Source organism: Catharus ustulatus, chromosome 1 (assembly GCF_009819885.2).
Source record: "Catharus ustulatus isolate bCatUst1 chromosome 1, bCatUst1.pri.v2, whole genome shotgun sequence".
Taxonomy (NCBI): domain Eukaryota; kingdom Metazoa; phylum Chordata; class Aves; order Passeriformes; family Turdidae; genus Catharus; species Catharus ustulatus.
In genome coordinates this window covers 4,300,234-4,320,009 of record NC_046221.1, presented here as the reverse complement: position 1 = coordinate 4,320,009, position 19,776 = coordinate 4,300,234, and the positions used below count along the sequence as shown (strand labels likewise).

Below are 19,776 nucleotides of genomic sequence, written 5' to 3'. Positions count from 1 at the left end.
ACAGGGGACACTGAGGGTGACCATTCCAGGGTGACAGAGATTTGATGGTTCCTGGAATTTTCTGGAACAGATGGATCCGTCCTGCTCTCTGAGCCAATGGTTCTGCGTGTCCCTTTGTAGTGACATTCCACCTTGGACTCTGAATGCACAGGCTTTGTGCTTCTCAACTTATTGTCATTTATTTTATTTCTTTTTATTTTAAAATTTTGAATATTTTTCTTTATTTCTATTTCATCTTCATTTTCCCACTCCTCCCCTCTTTTCCCCTTCTTCCCCCCTTTTCCCTTCCTTTATTTCCTGCTTTCCTCCCCCTTTTGCTTTTTTTTTTCGGCCCATTTTTTCCTTTTGATCCACTTTTTGGTCCATTTTTTGGTCCTTTTTTTAATCAATACTTTATTTTGTATCCTTATTTTTTTGTTCTTTTTTGGTCCTTTTTTTGGGGGGTCTTTTTTTTTTTTGTCTTGTTTTCTGTCTGTTTTTCTTATTTTCCTTTCTTCCCTTTCCCCCATCTGTTTTTCCTTTTTTCCCCCCATTTTTTATTTTATATTTATCTTGGTTTGTTGGCTTAGGTGACAGAGCGCGGTTCAGCGGGGGGCGTGGCCATGCAAATGAGAGGGACGAAAATGCAATTTAGTATGCGCACGCCCCGTTTAGTTATGCAAATGAGAGGGCGTGGTCATGCAAATACAAGTCACGGAAATGCAAATGAGTTTGCTACACCGCGTTCTTTTTATGCAAATGAGGGGGCGTGGCCACGCAGAGAGCGGCTCGGTGCAGTGACAAGATGGCGGCGGCGCGGCGGGCGCAGCTGCTGCTGGGGCACTTGGCCGGGGCCGCGCCGGGCCCGGGGGCCACCCCCAGGGCCGTGCCCTGTGCCGGGGGTCCCCCGCGGGCCAACAGCCCCGACGACGTGGTGGTGGTGCACGGCCGCAGGACTGCTATCGGCCGAGCCCGCCGCGGCGGCTTCAAGGTACGGCCCGGGGCATCCTGTCCCCACAGGTGCTCGGCATCCCCGTTGGGGAAGGGGTGACCGTGGTGCCGAGGGGTCCCCGGCTCAGTCACAGCCCGCTGTCACTGCCTTGTCACCTCACGGCTCACCTGCTTCTCCCTGGGTGGCACCACAGAGTGCTGGGGAAGAGCGCGGTGCCGGGATGGCCCCAAAGGGGCTCGTTCCTTGTCATCCCTACAAACAGGTCTCCTCTTCCCACCAGTGAGGGGTCACCCCTGTTTCTTTCACCAAATAAACGGAGTGGCTCCATTTGCTGGGTGTTGTCACATAAATCTCTGTATTGTGTGATTTTGGAGGCCCTGCAGAGTATATTCTATAAATTTAAAGAAGGTAAGAAAGCAGCGTGTGTGTTACAGTGCCTGAAGGAAACCTGGGGTAAAAACGTGCAGGAAAACAACAACCACTGTGAGCTGAGAAGTGGAGTAAAGCTGCCTTAGCACCCCTGGCCAGCCTCTGTGCTGAACTGGTGACAGGGCACTCACTGCTGTTCACTGGTGGTGCTGATCCCTTGTGCTTTTAGGACACCACACCCGATGAGCTGCTGTCTGCCGTGATGACAGCTGTGCTTCAGGATGTCAACCTCCGTCCTGAGCTCCTGGGAGACATCTGTGTGGGTGAGTGAGTGATAGCTTCTGCCTGCTGAAACTCCTGCTCTCTATCTGTGTGGGATGCTCACAAGTCTCATGGGGCTGGAGGATTTAGTGTGTAGCATTAGGTTTTCACCCTGTCCTGTCGGTGCTGGGGCTCTGATCTGGTGATGGGAACATCCCTACAATTCCTGTGAGGGGAATGCAGCCAATTAACTGGAATTGTGTCTTTGCACTCAGGGAATGTGCTGCAGCCTGGAGCTGGCGCCTTGGTTGCAAGAGTTGCACAGTTTCTAAGGTAAGCTCTCAGCCAGACTGAGGTTATTCCTGTCCTCCTTGGGCCATGGAACAGCACAGGGGCAGAGGTTCCAGTGAGGTTCATGCACTCCCAGGAATTACAGCAAATCACCTTTTGCCTAGAAACTGGACTTTGATCGAGCACTCACAGTACACTGATGGCTAAAAGACAGGGGGCAGGTGAAGCAGTTTAATCTGTTTGTGCTGCCTGTGTTGGGCCTCAGGTGCACTCTCTGTGAGGCTGCACCTCTCTCTGGTCCCAAAACCATGGATCAGCTCAGATCTTCCTGTCATTGCCCAGTGCTGGTCAGTTGTACTGAGCTGGATCCCAGATTCCAAATATTTCAGTCAGCTCTGTTGCCATTGTTTGCTTCTGTCAATCACTGTACAACTATCACTTTAGAGAGGTCCAGGCACAGCCTTATTATGAATATTAGCAGAGCTTTTCAGGGTTTCTGGCCTGGGTCAGAGCTCAGGATCTCCAGGGCAGGGCCTTGCTTATAGAGCACCCTCTGAAAACAGACCCATGGGGAAAAAGCACTTGGAAATGAAGTGAGAAAATTATCTTTGAACTTTGCTTTTCCTTGGTGCCGGACCAAATAGATCAAGAAATGGATAAAGAGATCTGCTTGGAACTTGGGGGTTAAAGTTCAATCAAGTGGATTAATGCACTCTTTGGAGCTTTGGGTTGTTTTGGCTTTTGTCACTGAGTCTTTGCCAACACTGTCTTGTTTTGCAGTGGTATTCCTGAGACAGTGCCCTGCTCCAGTGTGAACCGGCAGTGCTCCTCTGGGCTGCAGGCCATCATCAACATAGCTGGTGGGTGTTGTGGGCACTGCCATCAGAGTCCATGCCTGTCCCACCCCAAAGGCTCATTCCTCCTGTCCTCCAGTCTCTGAGCAGTAAAAGTGATAATGTCTTGTGCTGTAGGGAACTTTCAGTGTGGTGTTAAGTAAATACCTTTATATCATTGAGTGGCTGAGTTTATCCCTAGAGAAGTAACTTGGTTTTCTGGGGATAAATTCCACCATCCATATCAGGCACCTTCCACTAGGGTCCCTCCAGTTCTCTCTGGCCCCATGTTAGTCCTCAGCCCCATCAGCTCCTTGGCCTGGCTCTCACTCTGGCAGGCACAGGAGGGTGAGGAAATGCCCATTTGGCTGTACTGGGTGCTCAGGTGTTTGGAAACTGCAGCTGGGCTGGAAATGCTTTTGCTCCTGATGACAGTAAGAATATTTATGCACTGCTGTTACAGGTGGCATCCGAAATGGATCGTATGACATTGGCTTGGCCTGTGGGTAAGGAAGTATTTTCTTAGTGCTTGCTTAGGCTTCCTGAAGGTAACACTGTGTCCCTGTACAGTAGCCTGCCATAATTAGCTTTTTAGCTAATCTCCAATTAACTAGCTTCTTGAAAGACCAGCAGCTCTCTTGGATGAAGAAATTAATATCCTACATGTGCTAATGAGTGTTCTGCAGACTTACAGGATCTGTTCTGTGCTTCGGTCCTAATGCCACAAGCAATGTTTATTTTTTGGAGGATTAAGTAAATGTTGGGTTGGTTTTGGGGAAATATTAGTGACCACATACACATTGACTTCAGAAGAAGCAGTGGAATAAAGCTATTCAGTAATTCTGAGGCTAAAATACTGGGTTTCTCTTTTTTTTATAGCATGGTGATTCTAATCTTTCATTAATTATTAGTGCACACAGTAACATCCACCAGGATGATGTGTTTAAAGGGACTTTGCACCCCTGGATGTGCCAGACACTGGGTTTTGTTGTGGGAAGCTGTCTGACCTCTGCCCTGCAGGGTCCTCCATGAAGACATACAATCCATAAATTACAAATAGCTTTGGGGAGCTGGGTTTATCCCAGGTTTTACTTTTCCACAGAGTGGAGAAACCCTGGATAAAAACACAAAAGACAGTAGCTGGGATTTATCTTGTAAAAACAGTCCTCTGCCTTCCTTCAGGAGCAGATGCAGCTGAAGTCAATGATGGAGTATCCCATCTTAGAGCTAGTTTGAATTGCTGATAGCACTTACTACAAGCTGCCTTACTTTTTGTTTGCCTTTCATTTTCCAGGAGTAGTTTCTTTGTTACTAATTCTTCATGAAGGTGTTTGTGTGGTGCAGAGTAGAATTCAACCCCTCTTCCCATTGTAGGCTTCATAATCTGGATTGACCTTACAAAATCTCATGAGCCTTAAGGGATGGCTTTGTATTTCTGCAGTAAATTTGAGTATCTTCAATGTGTTAATTCATTTGTGGGTCAAAGATTGCACCCTGTGGGATCCACGTCTGAAATTCTTTGTGTTGTGAAACACAAATGGTGCAACTCACTGAAATCTCTCTGCCATGGTTTGCTCAATACTTCTTTTTCTACTGCCAACCTGTTCTTAAGATCTGAGTGATATTTCTTATGTCTGTTAACAATCTCAATGAAAACTCCAACCCTTGAACCTCATTATGTTTGAGGACTAATGTGCCAGAATCATAGCAATTCCTTCCTAGCTGTGGAAACACAAGAAATTAACTGCTGACACTGGTATCCTGTTCTAGTGAAGCAAGAACCAATTGAATCTCACAATTTGTTTTCATTTCATGATAATTCTTAAATTGATTATTAAAGAGCTTCTGCCTCAGCCAGTTCCTAATTAGCAGCTGTGTTTCTGTGGGATAATAGAAAAGCATGTTGTCAGGATACTGAGTTTTGATCAGTCTTAATGGAGCAATTCAAATTTTTCTTGTGTTTAGCGTGGAAACAATGTCCCTCAGAAGTGCAAATAACCCTGGTGATATCAGTTCCAACATGATGGATAACCCTAAAGCTCGAGATTGCCTTATTCCTATGGGGTAAGTGTTTTTCCTTCCCACAGTTTAAGGGTTTTACAAGGCTCTGTCTCCTCAGTGACCGTAGTTACAAATCAACCTGAGTGTGGTGAGCTTGGAGCCATGTGTGTTGGCATCCTTGGTTGTGGTGGAAGATTAATGATGTGAAATGGGGGGAAATCACCAACTCTGATCCAAGATTTTCTTGTCTTAAAATCAGTGGCTTGTTGAACAGGGAGAATGGATTTGAACCTCGTTCTGGTGCTAGATTTGATTCAGGATTCGCTTCTGCCAGCAGTTCTAAGTTGAGAATGCAGCAGCTGGCTTTTAAACTAAAGCCATTGCTTGTACCTCGTGTGATCTTAGTAGAAGCCAACTGAAGCTCCATTAGATGTGTCCTTGGATTAACTCAGTGATGTTTTTTCCCCAGAGTAACATCAGAAAATGTGGCAGAGAAGTTTGGAGTTTCCCGGAAGAAGCAAGATGCCTTTGCCTTGGCTTCCCAACAAAAGTAAATGTTTGGATTTTTTTTTAAAAGTCTTTTTGAGGTTTTTAACCTTTTAGTTAAGAAGTAAGTACAGCTAGAAAACACACTGCTACTTCCTGGTGAACTGCAGCCTTTGTGTTGCCTTCTGGTCCTTAATAGTGAGCAAAGAAGCTTGAGGGGTCTGACCAGAATTCAGTGCCTGTGCTGGGTTGTGTGTGATGAGGGAATGAATGGGAGCCCAGAGCTGCCCTGGCTGTTACTGTATCCAATGCTTCCCTGCTCGCTGGCAATTCTATAGCAAGGCAAGCCTGGGATGGATAACATTAACAGGATAAAAGATACAAAGAGGCTCTTTCTCCCCGGATTTTGCTTGGTTTATTTCTTCATGGCTTCCAGGCGGCAAAGAGGAAGTTTCCTAAAGTCTGGGGTCTTTTCTAGGGTCGGGAAAGAGGGGGGAGGAGAAGCTTGGCTTCATGCCAATAGGATAACAGAGGGGTCAGTCCATAGATTTTACAGGGGTCACAAGAATTAAGAAACACACCATTCTTAATACACCTTAAGTACAGAGTTCCAACAACTGGCATTGTGTGACTGATCTCACAAGTGTCACACAGACCCTGAACAGTGAGTGCCCTGCTTGTTTCAGCATCCAAAGGTCCCTGCCCATGGCAGTGAAGGGTGTAACTGGATGATCCTTAAGGTCCCTTCCAACTCAAACCATTCTGTGTTTCTGTGACAGAACCTCAGGGAGGTTTCTGGAATGAGAGCATGGTGAGGTGTTTTCATAGTGGCTTTGGCTCAGGATCACTGGAACCTGAATGTGGGAGCAGCTGCAGAAGGAGCCTTTCCCATGAGGGAATAGTTGAGTGTGGCTGTTCATAGAGAACTGCTGAGCTTGTGAGAAGAGTGGCTTGTCCTCTCTGCAGGTGTTTGGCTCTGAGTGAGTCCAGTCCTACCTCTGATAACCTTCCTCTTGGATTAAATCACTGCCAAAGTCAACTGACCCCAGAATCCATGGGGCTGTACTGGCAGAGCAGTGGCAGGTGATAGGGTAAAGTTTCTGCCATCAAAGAGTTAAACTTGCTTTCAGAGCTCTGTTTAAGCATCAGGCTGGTCCAATTATTTATCTAACACAGGAAGCCACTGCTCAGGGTAGTTAACCTTTAAATTCCGGCCCTGCTGCTCAGGGAACTTGGCATGCCAGCCTTTCTCACTGCCATGGAACTGATAACCAAAAGGGTATGTGAATGTGATCCTCACACTCACATGAGGCAAGAGGTGACTTTGTGGCCTTGGTCTCAGGATGTCTGTGGAGTTACTGACCTGTCCTTCAGCACTTTGCTCCAATTCTCGCTTACCTGGGAGCATTGAATATTTTCATTTTATTGGTAAAATTGCAAAGTGATGAAGGGGTAAAACAAGCTTTCAGTCTCCAATTTGTAGAAGGATTTACCTCTGGAAGGTAAATATAAATAAGCTCTGCTTTGAAGGCTTTTAAAATATCTTGTTGATAGGAAAGGTTAAATCTACATGGGTTGAGCTAATTCTGGTTCAGTTAATTGTATTCTGCCTGGTCATGACAGTTGTTGCCTGCTGCTAGTTCAGGGTTCATTTATTCTCTTACAATTGTGATGTTGCTGTACCCTTGGACAAATAAAACTGCAAGTTGAGGGCTGGGAGTGGTCAGTCAGGCACCAGGCACAGAGGTGTTGATGGGAACAGAATGGGGATCTTGCTCCAAAATGAGTGATCCTGTGACCCAGATTTGGGGACAATGCCCATGATGTTGATGTAGAGGTAAAAAGTTTGTCTTTCCATGAATGGAAATAAGAATTTGCCTGTTGCCTTGATCACCTGTCAGCAATGATGTACCAAATCCCACCTTAGTTCATTTTCTGCTTTTCTTCACTTTAGTTCTCCTGCAGTTTACCTCCAAAATATTTTAACTTTCATACTTTTTTTTTTTAACCAGAGCAGCAAAAGCTCAGCAGATGGGGCTGTTTAAAACTGAGATTGTTCCAGTGAAGACCACTGTTGCAGATGCTGAGGGCAACAATAAAACAATCACTGTGCACCAAGATGAAGGGATCAGGCCCTCCACGACGCTGGAAGGTTTGGCAAAGCTGAAACCTGCCTTCAAAGAGGATGGAAGCACTACAGCAGGTCAGCTCAGCTGTTATGTTTGTGCTGTTCCTCTGCTTTACCTGCCTTTCCTAGAACAAAAACCAAGTTAACAGGTCTTTTCCAACAGGGAATGCCAGCCAGGTCAGCGATGGAGCAGCTGCTGTTCTCCTGGCAAAACGCTCCAAGGCAGCAGAGCTGGGACTGCCCGTGCTGGGGGTGCTGAGGTCCTTTGCTGTGGTGGGGGTCCCACCTGATGTGATGGGCATAGGGCCAGCCTATGCCATCCCTGTTGCTGTGGAAAAGGCAGGTGAGAACCACCTCTCATTCAGGCAGTGCTGGGCACAAGCAAATCAGACTCCTGGGAATGAGATTTAAGGTGTAAATTGTCATTCACTCACCTTTGAGAAGCTCAGGAGTAAATCCCTGCACAGGCTCAACAAGAGTTGACATGCGGCAAGTGATTTAGTGTTCACTTAGTGCTGTTTTCCCTTCTTTGTTATGACCAATGTGTAGGGGGTGGTTTTGAGGTTTTTGATGTTTTTACTCTTTACAATTTTGTCATCTTACTTAGGTTTTTTACCACATTCATTGGGTCAAACAGCTTTTGTAGCTGATGAGCTGATTTAGCCTGGCCTGGCTACAGTCACATGCCCACTTGTAGCTTTCTTTTTTACTCTCCAAACACCCTTCAATCCTTAATCCCTCTGTAGAGAAATCACATTAATGTGAGGAAACCTGGCAGACTCAGTGACACAATGCCATGAATTGTGATGTTTTGCAGTCTTTAGACACTGCTGTTCATAAACTTGTTCAAGTGTAAATGCCCCACATGGAGCTGAGGTTCCTCTTTTTTAGCTGGAGTAGAACTGGAATTCATAGAGGGAGGCTGTCAGGCAATTACTCTCTTTGATGTAGTCATGAGGCAAAAATACCTCCTTTTAACTCCTGGCTTTTCTGGCCCATAGGTCTGACTTTGAATGACATTGATATATATGAAATTAATGAAGCCTTTGCAAGCCAGGTGAGTGAGGATCATGTTTGTATTGCTGCATTGCTTGGCAACTGAGTGTATTTCAGCTTGGTCTCCAGGTTAAGATTTTTAACTTGTTCCACATATTACATCTTCAACCAAATGTTAATAACATGTGCAGACTATTTTCCTTTTCTTTCAAATAAAAATGACCAGAGTATTGCTTATACAGCTTAATATTTGAAAAAAAAAGTCCACTAAGTAAGAATTGGTTATTGTGCTCTCATACCAACTTGCAACATCTGTTTCACCAGGGATTCATTGTCAGGTTGTCTGTTTGAACGTGTGTGGGCTCAGTTTGAGATGAAGTGGACAGTTTTAGCTCACTTCTCTGTACCTTGGATCAGTTCCACTCTGTTCCCCTGAGAAGGATGGTCTAACTGAAGTCAGGCCTCTGACCTGGGAGAGCTGAGAACTGAGAAAAGAGCATGTCCATGAGCTCATTCCCTGTGTCTTTCCAGGCTGTGTACTGTGTTGAGAAGCTGGGCATTCCCATGGAGAAGGTGAACCCCCTGGGAGGAGCCATAGCACTGGGACACCCCCTGGGCTGCACTGGGGCTCGGCAGGTCGTCACCTTGCTCAATGAACTGAAGCGCAGAGGGAAGAGGTGAGTGCTGAGCATCAGCATTGGCCTCACACCTGCTGGATGTGCAGCTCCCCCAGCCTCAGGGTAACCAGTTTGGGTTAAGCTTTCTCCATCCCTTGGATGAGGTAACTCCCTTTGGGTTCAGCTTTCTCCATTGCATGGATGTCTTTGAACCTGAATTCCCTGGGGCTCTCCTAGTGAAACAGGAGAGGAGTAGAAAGCTCAAATTTATTGTATTCTTTATTTTTATTATTTTTCCCGTGGATGATGTAAACCTGAGCTGTCTTGTTCCTTTTCCTTAGTTGCACATGTTGTTTGTTTCAGGGCGTACGGAGTCGTGTCCATGTGCATTGGAACTGGCATGGGCGCTGCAGCCGTGTTTGAGTACCCAGGGAAGTGAGGCCAGGGCTGACACAACACCACCTCAGCTCACTCTGCCTTCCCTGGGCACAGCAAGTGCTTTCCACTGAAATCAAGTGGGTTCTGGGATTTGGTACTAGATCTACGAATTTTAAGCAGAAATTGTGAAGTAGAATTAATGGTGCAGCTCTGTGAAGAAGGTGAGGAAATGCAAAACTGGCACATGACTTCATGACATAAGAAATTAGCTCACCTGAAATTCAACTACAGGCCCTGCTGTGGTGATTATGAATGAATATTTTAAATTTAATTGACCTCTTTATTATGTGAATATTACCAGAGGGAAAAATAGTTCATGGGACAGTATTTTTGTTTGACAAATTGGCAAAAAGAGTCACTCAAAATGAAGAATGTCAGTCCATGTGAAAAGACTTCTCCAGCATTTCCTTAAAAGGTTTCACCATTTTGTAAGAAGTTTAAAAGAGCTTGATTTGAAGCAAAGACTTGACATCCTTGCCCTTACTTAAAACTGCGTCTGTCCCAGCCCAGTCAGAAGTTGTCTGTGTCTTAAATTGTCCCTACACTGCAGCTTGCTGCTGGTGGAGCTGCTCTGATGCCTCCAGTGGGGGAAAGTGAAAGGACTGGAACATAATTTCCACAGGAAATGCCTGAATGGAAAGGTTCTGTTAATTGCTAGAAGCCAGGATTTGGATGTGGCCATTCCTTCTTTTACAGTACATGTGAGTTATCAATCTGTGTGACTCCAAGGACAATCTTAATCATATTTACTTACCTAACATAAAGCAAATTGTAGCATTACCTTTACTGCAGGCACTACATGAAGATCAGTGATAGCTCAGGCCTGCAGTGCTAATACAAACATGTTCCATTTTGTGTCTTTGGTAATCCCTAATCTCTTCTGTCTGAACAGGAAGATCACTGAAACTCAGCTTGAAAAAGAAATGTACTCATTGCTGCTTTAAATTTGTAACAAACTGAAGTTCTTTGTCCTGACTTTTGTTTTTGCACTTAATAATACAATTGGGTTCTTGCAATACATTTGTTTCCTTTTTATAATGATTTTTTAGTTGAAGGTCATGATGAGTTAGAGCTCTTTGATATTTTCACAATCCCATGCTGTAGTCTGTCTCACCCAGCAATCACACAGGCTGTGTATTAGAGCCAAAAAATTGAATTATTTAGAGGGGATAATGAGCCATTAGCAAAAGCCTTTTATTTAATGGGAGTGGAAAAATTTAACAGACTCAGAAGAGGGAATTCCAGTGACCTTTAGCTAAAATAATGCTAAAATAATTTAAAGAGAAGTGAGAGTAAATGGGAACCATGTGGGGGGAAAGAATGAAAAGGAAGAAGGGTTCCTCCCTCTGTTGCTAATGGGGATGTTCTCAAGGCCCAGGCATGATGAAACACACAGGTTGGTAATTTTCCAAGGAGACCAAGGAAAGTTGGCTCTTCCCCTTTTCATGTAAGGCAGGAGAAAACAGCCTGGGCTCTGCTGCCCTATTCACCAGTTCTTGCTTTTATTACGTGTCAATGTCCATTCTAATGTCAAACAAATAAATGAGGCAAAACAAAGGCTACTTTAAGGTATGAATAGTCTTCATCTGTAATGCAAGGCATGCTGGGCTCTGCAGAGGGCTTTGGCCTGACTAACACAGCTGCTTTGCTCTTAAAACTTTGTTCTGTGCTTAAAGCTAAGCTTATCACAGCACTGAAAGTAACAGTACAGAGTGGGAGTACAACTGGTTAAGGTACCATGAGAATTTCTTTCCTCATAACCTAAATTTTCATTCTCCTAAAATTCCAATCCCCACTAAAACAACAGATGAAAATAGAGGCTCAGCTGATGGCACACCTGCATCCAGCCTGTTACCTGGACATTTGTCCCACATTGTCCTGCTCAATGCACCTTCCTGCAGTGCTCTCCTCGTCCTCTGAGGTGCAGCTTGCAGGGCTTCTCTTCCAGCATTCCAGAAATGGTCACAACAGCTTCATAGTCAGTGTTGCTCCTAAAATGCACAGCAAAAAGTTCAGTTACAGCTACAGCCAGTCCTGTGCTTAGGGATGAGATGAAAAGGAGAATGGTGTCCTAAGAATGCTCCAAGTCACAAGCACAGGTCACTCTTGTCACTGCCAAGTCCACAGGGCTGTGTTCCATGGGTATAAATTACATGGTGATTGAAAAAATGTTCAGGTCTGTGCCTGAAGGCATTGGGTTCATGCCTTTGTTTGAAAGAATATCATCCTACTTGTGAAATTCTGTTTTAGGTGGATAAATGAAATGAAGCTCTGCTGGGAGCAAACACCTGCACTGCCTTGATGTGAAAACTTCACCCAGCAACAAAGTTTGAAGGAAAAAGTTTCTGTCACTCCCCTGAGACAAGGGGCAGTCAGTAGAGTCCAAATTGTAAATGAACATCAAAAAGGCTACAACAACTCCAGTTTTGCACTAAGCTGAAGAGCATGATTTGCCCAAGGCTAATGCCACTCAGTGCTCCTGAGACTGTTCCTGTGAAGGACTCCTCTGTGTCCAAGTGCCAGCTGTTGTAAGGGCCTGAGGCAAATACCTGTTCTGCCAGACAGTCTTTGTTTGCTTTTTCCTTCTCATAAAACAATTCCCCTGCAGAAAGACCACTGATTTGAGGAGGTGAATTATTAAAATCACCTCACACCTTGCATATAATTATCTCTGAAAGCCACAGTGATCCCACACTCTGCTGTGTTAGGAATTCTTCTATGGAGCCCCACAGCTGAGCCTGGTTGCAATACAGCATCATCTTTGCTTTCTGGTATTTCCAGGCATTTTCAGCCATGCTGATTAGTGTGTTTGTCAGACAAAAAGAAGTGCTTCAGGCATATTCAGCACAATTCCAGAAAAATTAAGGCAGGCCAGAGCTTGGGGGAGAGCTTCTGGTCTACCATGCTCCTCTAAGTAGGGACAGTTTAGTGCAGCTGCTCAAGGCTCCATCCCACTGTGATATCAGTAGCTGTAGTGATGGAAATCACTGGATTGTGTTCCAAGGAGATGGAAGTTATAACTAACCTACAGTTGGCTTGAAATTTCCTGTCAGCAATTTTCAGAGCTCACTGAAATCACTGGGATAGACTTATTTTAACTTCCTGCCACCATGTGATAACCTCCAAAAATAGTTTGTAATGGAAAATGATTTTTTTTTTTTTTACACAAGTTGCATCTCCTTAATCAGAACAAAAAAACTAAAGTCTTTGGGTTATCATAGAATCATGGAATGTTCTGGGGTTGGAAGAGACAGCAAAACTCATCTTGTTCCAAGCCCTTGCACTGGACAGGGAAGTCTTCCACTAGAACAGGTTGCTCAGACCCTCATTCAGCTTGGCCTTAAACAATTCCAGAGATGGGGCAGCCACAGCTTCTCTGGGCAACCTGTGCCAGAGCCTCACAATGCAGAAGTTCTTTCTAATCTAACCCAGCCCTCTGGCAGTGGGAAGCCATTCCCTCTTGTCCCATTGCCTTTGTTCCAAGTCCCTCTCCAGCTATCCTGGAGCCCCTTTAAACACTGGGAGGGGCTCTGAGGTTCCCTCACAGAGCCTTCTCTTCTCCAGGCTGAGTAACCACAGCTCTCTGTCAACAGCACAATTTCAGTCCTGATAACTGTACCTTGCAGCAAAGCTGATCTGCAGAATGTCTCTGGTAGGTGCCTCCCCTTTACGTGCCTCCAAAACGCCTTTAGTTGGGAAGATGGAAAATACTTCCATGGCCTCAAGATTCTCCTGTTCATCTGCAGTGGAAGGGGCAAATGTCAAACAAAGCCATACAAGACCCTTTGTGTACAGCAAGTAGCACTCATGGCAATGCACCTCTTTGCTGAGCAACTAAGAAATCATTTCTTACACTGTCAGAGGGTTTCTGTGCATGTGCCCAGACTCTGTTTTCATCCTCCACTCAAGGGCAGTGAGCAGTGGTCTCCACATTGAAACAATAAGGCCCTGATCCTTTTTCCTCTGCAGCCCATCTGTTATTAACAGCATTAGGCTCATGCTCAAACTGAACCCATGAGGAACCACTGCTTCTTGTTGCCCCTCAGGACTGATTTATAAATGAACAGAACACTTCCAAGAATGTCTTTTGGTTAGATGTGGAGTAACTGCTGAAATCAGTAGTGGTACAACAATGTCAAAAAAGAGAGAGGAAAAGCCCACATTAGAAAAAAAGCAGACCACAGCCAAGATTAACACATATTGAGTGCATGCAGTCTTAATAAAAACACTGAATAGTGAAACTCTGTAACAAGGAGATCAATTGCAAAACCAGAATACCCAGCAAAGCAGTCCAGCAGCTTCTGCAGCCACTCCAGTTATACAGGAAGACATGTTCTGTCTTGGTCTGTGCAACAAAGCAGGTCTGGAAATCAACCATGTCACAGGAGAGCTCCAGGACTGGAACAGTGAGGTAGGCACTCACTGGGACCACCTGCAAAACAGGGGAAAGGGAAAAGAGAATAAAACCCACCTCATTTTTATACAGCTTTTGTAATTCCTGCTCCAGATGGATCATTCTTAACCCCAACCACTGAATCAAGAATCACTGTTCTGTGTTTTTTCACAAAAGAGTCAATTCCCATTCTACAGCCTTGAGTGAATTAAGTTGTTGCTTGTGTTTTACTTTTTTGGGACAGGTTTTCAAACCAGACACTGTGGTCTTAATGAAGTAACACGGAGTGAACGTTCTCATTTGTTTTTAGGGTTTTCTGTGGAGCTGCAGACATTACAGCATCTCCTGGTCCCTCAGGACTGTATATGGCCCACTGTGAGTCATTCAGTTTGTGCAGATTGCCCAAGATTATGATTCAGTTGAGTGTAATTTAGATATGGTGCTCAGTGTTTCACAGGTCATGCCTCAGAAGTACCTGGTATGAAAAGAACACAGAAGTGCCTGCAGTGCACTGGGATGCTGAAGGTTAGGAAAGGGGGTTAGAGATTTCTGACTGAAGGGGATCAGTCTTTAAATGCATGTGGGTTTTGAAAACACTGCAGGAGCTCAGTGGACTCAGGAGCCTTTCCAGAAACCCTTGGGTACTGCAGGAGGCAGTGCCTGGTGACTCAGGCAGGGCTTGCTCCCTGAGCCAGCCCTGACCCTGTCTCAGAGTCATCCTGTGGCTGGGCATGTGGCCCTTTGAGTGGCACCTGGGCTGCCATGCAGAGAGCTGGGGTAGCAGCACCAGGGTGTGACCCCAACCTGCACAGCCCACCTGGGAGTCACCTGCAGTCTCAGCAGAGAGCAGCCCCAAAGCCATTTTCTTTACCTGGATGATCCCTTTTACTCCAGAGGTGCCTTTAATTCAAGGCTGAGTAAATCCTAATCTGAGTCAGAGATGCTGCTGAAACAGTTCTTTCCCAGGGCCCAGAGATCCTGTCCTGACCTTACCTGGGTTTTGTAGTTACTGTGCTCAATGACCAGACTTTGATTAAACTTCAGCTTTCTCTCTCCACTCTCCAGCTGGAGCACTTGGCATCCAGGAAGCAGCTGGGACTCTGGCAAATGTTGATACCTAAGTAACCCCAGAGTTGTGTGGAATGACACTTTCACCTGTGGGAAGAGGAATTCCCATGACTATCACACAAGATAGTGTGCAGGAAATCCAAAGTACACATTGCACAAAGGCCCAGACACACATTTTCCCACTGGAACCCAAAGGTGTCATGCCAGCAGCCAAATTCCCACTGGAACAAAGCAATACAATTAAAGAATTAAAAAAAAAAAATCAGCTATTTCCTATGAATCTAGTTCAGGGAGATGGATTGTAAAGGTGAACAGCTGATCTCTGAACCACAGGAGAGAAACAAGTCTCTAGCAAGCTGAAGGTTTTGACTTCTGAGGGTAAAAATACCATGATCCCACAGCTGTCTTAGACATGCAAATCCTCTTTCTTCCCACACATGCAGAATTCAGATGTGTTTCTCCATGTCAAAATGAGAAGCACAGTTCAAAAATGCAACAGTTACTCATTCTTTGCAGGTTGCCTAATTCTCTGCTCAGGAACTTTGTTTCCTTTAATGCAATTTGTACACCCTAAACAAATCAAATTTTCCTCTCCTTACACTGCCTACATCTAATTTAAGGAAATGAGGGAAGACTGCAGTCATTGGAAATCTTTTAATTTGTCCAGCATATATATGGCTATTGATTTAAGTGAGCTGCAAACCCACAGGAGAGTTTTCTGCAGGAGTTTGCAACAGGTCAGAGTTGATGGGAAGAGCACATCAGGAACAGGAAAAGATTATTTGCAGAAAAAATTACTTGCACCTGCAATATACCAGGCAAAATGGCAGTAATTAGCATTTGCTAATACACCACCATTTCCCCTGAAACTGGGAGATTTCTGTGGTTGTGTTTTTCTGTGGTTCATCTGGGCCACACTTGGACACCAATTATTAAACTCTATTCTGGCACAGGATTATTATTTTTGAGCCTACCAGCATGTTTTGCTGTGGATAAAGTACATGTTGCAGTTGCTGTTCCCTTCCCTCCTTGCTGTGGGATGTTTTGGTGCTGCTCTTGGGATCTGCACTGAAGCTGAAGGGCAGAGAGGGCGTAGACAGGAAGAGCCTGAAGTACAGAGGAGCCTTGGTACAATTCATGAGTTTCAAACTCTGAGTAATTACTGAATCTGTCAAAACCTGGGGGAGAAATGATTCAGAACTGGTCAGTTTTAACTCCCTGGAGAGGTTTGTGTTGCTCTGTCTGGTCATGGAGCATCAGCAGGGATCTGAAGGATTTTACCCCAAAGCAACCCAGTATTTTCTACCGGTTTTATTCAACATTTCTTAAGTGAAAAACCAGAATAAAAGTAACTTAATAAAGTTTAAGTTTTTGAATGTCAAGGGTCACAGCAACTGAAGTGACTCATTTTACTTTTGGACCTTTACGTCCTGAAAATCAGAATTTATTTTTCTACTTACAAACTCCCCTACAATGAAAGAAAAGTTTGAATAAAACAGGCATTGTCTGAGCTCAGCTTTTCTTATTCCTGGCTAATAAGTCCTCATAGGGAACAAAAAAATGCACTATCTTGTTATGTGCAATATAGAAAATGAGGCTACTGGTGATTAGGGTGCATTTTCAAAGCCATGTGCACACAGTTTCTGAATTCTCCCAGCAGCACAGCAATACAAAGCAGCCACATCCATCAGTGTGGGAAATACTTACTCCATTAAAAGGCCTAGCAGGTAGGAGATCACTCGCCACCGCATAAAACACCATTCCTCTGTCCTGATCTGTCTCCACTTCCAACCTGAGTGTAAAGAACCAGTGCTGGTCACAGCCCTGTCCCAGGCTGAGCCATTCCAGCTGTGAGCACGGTGGCACTTACAGGGGATGCCTCAGGACAGCCTCCATGTGCGCTTGGAACGGCGGAGCTTCGTAGCCCTGGCTGCGCCGCACCTTCCTGGGCACCATCCTTGCAAGCTGGCAACAACAGGGAAACAGAAATCATGTGGGAAATGGTAGCACTGAACCTGAAATGCTGCTTTGAGCCCGACAGGCTGCCAGCCAAAACAGGATTCTGCTTGGCAATGTAGTGCCTGTTTGTAAGATGTGATGGAACAGCAGAGGCCAGGCAGTAGCTGGACTCTGAATGGCTGTGGTGATACAGATGCAGGGCAGGTTTAGATCAGATGTTGGGAAGAAATTCTTCACCCTGAGGGTGATGAGGCCCTGGCACAGGTTGCCCAGAGAAGCTGTGGATGCCCCCATCTCTGGAAGCATTCAAGGCCAGGTTGGATGGAGTGTGGAGCAACATTTTCAGGTTAAAGATATCACTGTAGAGCTAGATGATCTTTTCCAACTCATACCATTCCAGGACTCTAATATTCTATATTTCTTTCTTCAGGAATAAGGATTATTAGAGATTTTTTTAATTGAACATTGTATTACCATTCATTCAGGTTACCTTGCACCTTTGCAACAATTAATGTCAGAGAATCGCTGAGCCATTCATAAAACACTGCTCAAGCCTCACATCAGCACTTTTTGAAGAGGAAGTTTCCCAGAAGCTGTCCAAATTCACACAGGAAGGTGGATGCAGAGCCAGGAACAGGACTCAGCACTCCCGAGTCTCACTTCCATTGTTAACTATTGTTATCAATAAAACCTGATGTTGTGATAGCATTTCAAACCCTGGGCTTTTGTCTGGGGTCTGCTGCCCTGGACAATGCAAGAAGATGGTGACATTCCCACCCCAGAATGCTTCCAAGCTCACAGAGAAATGCAACAGATGAACAACCCTGGTTTAGGAAGGATGTAGAGGATAGCAGGAACAGGACTGTTTACACAGACTGGCCAGGTAACAGCAGGCTGTACATAAATTACAGGAAGGGAAACGCTGTTCCCAGTTACCTTTGGCCTTGTGTGACAGTCGGTTTTTACCTTGTCGTCCAGGCTCATGAAGCCCAGCAGCACCCCCTCACAACGCTGCTCTGCCTCGCTGTCCGGGAGGACGAGCGGGGTGAAGGAGATGTAAACGTCGCTGCTGCCACCTCCTGGAACCACCTGCGGCCGGGACAGAGGGTTTGGTGCAGGGACCTGCCAGGGGTTGCGCAAGAACCCTCGGGACTCAGCTGCCAAAACTGGGTTGCACAAGCAGCATGAAATCCCCCGGGCACGGGCTCAGGCTTGCACAAAAATGCCAACATGTGACAGCAAAACCGACAATTACTTCAACTACAAATATCACTGTGGTCACTTCTTAGCATCAACAGTTTCAGCACACAGACCAACTAAATACACAAACATACACATCTGTTTGTTTTTAAAAATACCCAGTTCTGCCCTCTCTTACTCCCTGGCTACCTCAGGTGATTATTCCACTACTTACATATGTATGAAACATTTTTTGAAGAGTTACAAGTGTGAACTAAGAGTATTTTACAGTTCAGTTTAAGTCTTGACAGCAGGGAATGTAATCACGTGCACTAGCCAGCTGCAGTGGATTTTCTGGGATTTACAGGTTGAATAGATTCTGCTTTCTTTAGGTGAATTGTACAGGTTATGGTTAAATCCTGATATTGCTGCTGGCTGCACCCCACAAAAACTGCCCCCACAGTGAGGCACTTGTTTGTCTGATCTTTCTCAGCCTCAGCCACCTCAGGGCTGACTGCAGTTTCATTTCTGTCATAATTTTTTTAATGTAATCTTTAGCTCATTTTAATTTGTAACTCAAACTCTTTGGCAAAAAAATATTGAAAAATAAAATTGGCACACTGATGTTTTGGGCAACTCTGTCACTCCTAGCTCCATCTTCCCAATGCTGTCTTTCCTTGGTGATATTCCTAAGGGATTGTAACACTGTGGCCTGTGTGAAGCACTGTGGGTTACAATGGTTTATCCAAGAGTTGTCTACAGAGTATCCCTTTCCCAGCAGCCTGATTTCCAGCTCTGCATGTTTGCAAAGCTTCAGGCTGGATGGCTCCCACATTTCACCATGCCAACCCAAGCCACTGCTCAGATGTAGATAGGACATTTTCTGTTCACCTTGCAAACTCTTCTCACGATCCTCTCCAAAGCCTTTCAGCTTGATAATTCACTGTTTACTAGTAGAGTCTACCTCAAACCAAACTCAAAGCCACCTCCTTCTCCTTCTCTGACTCCTGTGCCCTGCAGAAAATGTGCTAAATCTAAGCCCAAAGAAAATGCAAGAGCTTACTATCTGCCTTGGAGCAACGGAGTAGGGCCTGTCTGCAGGCACGCCCACGTGAGGTCGGAGGAGTACAGAGACAATTTTCTTTCCTGTAGACTCCTGACTGCTGATTTCCTTCTCTTTGCAGTCAGAACCTGGAGGCTGCAGAGACACAGGGGTGGGGAATGGTTAAAACTCTTACACTGCAAGGGAGGAATGTGAGTGATGTGCACAGGGAACTGCTGCACTGCTCAGGAAGCATGACCAGCTCCAGTTTCTTTCTGGCACAAGGGCTGGACACGTGGATGTGTCCTGTACATTAATTTTCTCATCCACAGAGTAGCTCTCCTGAAACTGCTCCTGAATTCCTTGGAAAATGTGCATGCTTGGGTCCTTTTCTACCTAGAGAAGCACCCAACCATGACACCTCATGGTCCATTATACAAACCAGCTCTCTGGGGCAGTACTGCTCCCTTTGTGCAGAACAAAGGTTAGAGCTGTGTTCAAAACAACTGTGCATGCTGAGCTGAAGCAGAGAAAATGAGATTTTAGTATCCTTCCTGTGAAGCTTTTCCCAGAGAAATATAGAATATCCTGGGGGATACCTTCTCCCTGTCACTCCCAGCCCCTCAAGACAGTGAATTGCCACATTATAATCAAACTTCATGTGTAATAGCTATTACCATATTCTAAGAGAACCAATCTAATTTTGGCACTGGGATAAATATCTCCATATCATTAGCTGCAATTTCAAATTTGCAGGGTGGATTCTGCTCCCTGATTACAGCAC

The 19,776-nt window shown here is 45.1% G+C and overlaps 2 protein-coding genes across 2 annotated transcripts in view; one reads left to right on the top strand and one right to left on the bottom strand.

Annotated features, from left to right (window-relative positions):
* Window positions 1-774: 774 nt before the first annotated feature.
* Window positions 775-10,369, top strand: ACAA1 (acetyl-CoA acyltransferase 1). Its single transcript, XM_033068674.2, has 12 exons — window positions 775-970; window positions 1,530-1,623; window positions 1,837-1,894; window positions 2,633-2,712; window positions 3,149-3,191; window positions 4,651-4,749; window positions 5,156-5,236; window positions 7,185-7,375; window positions 7,464-7,643; window positions 8,302-8,357; window positions 8,828-8,973; window positions 9,277-10,369. The coding sequence occupies exons 1-12, from the start codon at window positions 785-787 to the stop codon at window positions 9,350-9,352; spliced, it is 1,290 nt and encodes a 429-aa protein (XP_032924565.1). The 5' UTR covers window positions 775-784; the 3' UTR covers window positions 9,353-10,369.
* Window positions 10,333-19,776, bottom strand: part of DLEC1 (DLEC1 cilia and flagella associated protein) — a 32,740-nt gene continuing 23,296 nt past the window's right edge. Inside the window, exons 30-38 of the mRNA XM_033068660.2 lie at window positions 19,014-19,148; window positions 17,738-17,860; window positions 16,683-16,777; window positions 16,520-16,604; window positions 15,787-15,990; window positions 14,738-14,899; window positions 13,630-13,783; window positions 12,971-13,091; window positions 10,333-11,342 (exon numbers count right to left, since the gene is read on the bottom strand). Of these exons, the coding sequence (XP_032924551.1) occupies window positions 11,234-11,342; window positions 12,971-13,091; window positions 13,630-13,783; window positions 14,738-14,899; window positions 15,787-15,990; window positions 16,520-16,604; window positions 16,683-16,777; window positions 17,738-17,860; window positions 19,014-19,148 (1,188 nt within the window). The 3' untranslated portion in view covers window positions 10,333-11,233. The remainder of the gene's footprint in view (window positions 11,343-12,970; window positions 13,092-13,629; window positions 13,784-14,737; window positions 14,900-15,786; window positions 15,991-16,519; window positions 16,605-16,682; window positions 16,778-17,737; window positions 17,861-19,013; window positions 19,149-19,776) is intronic.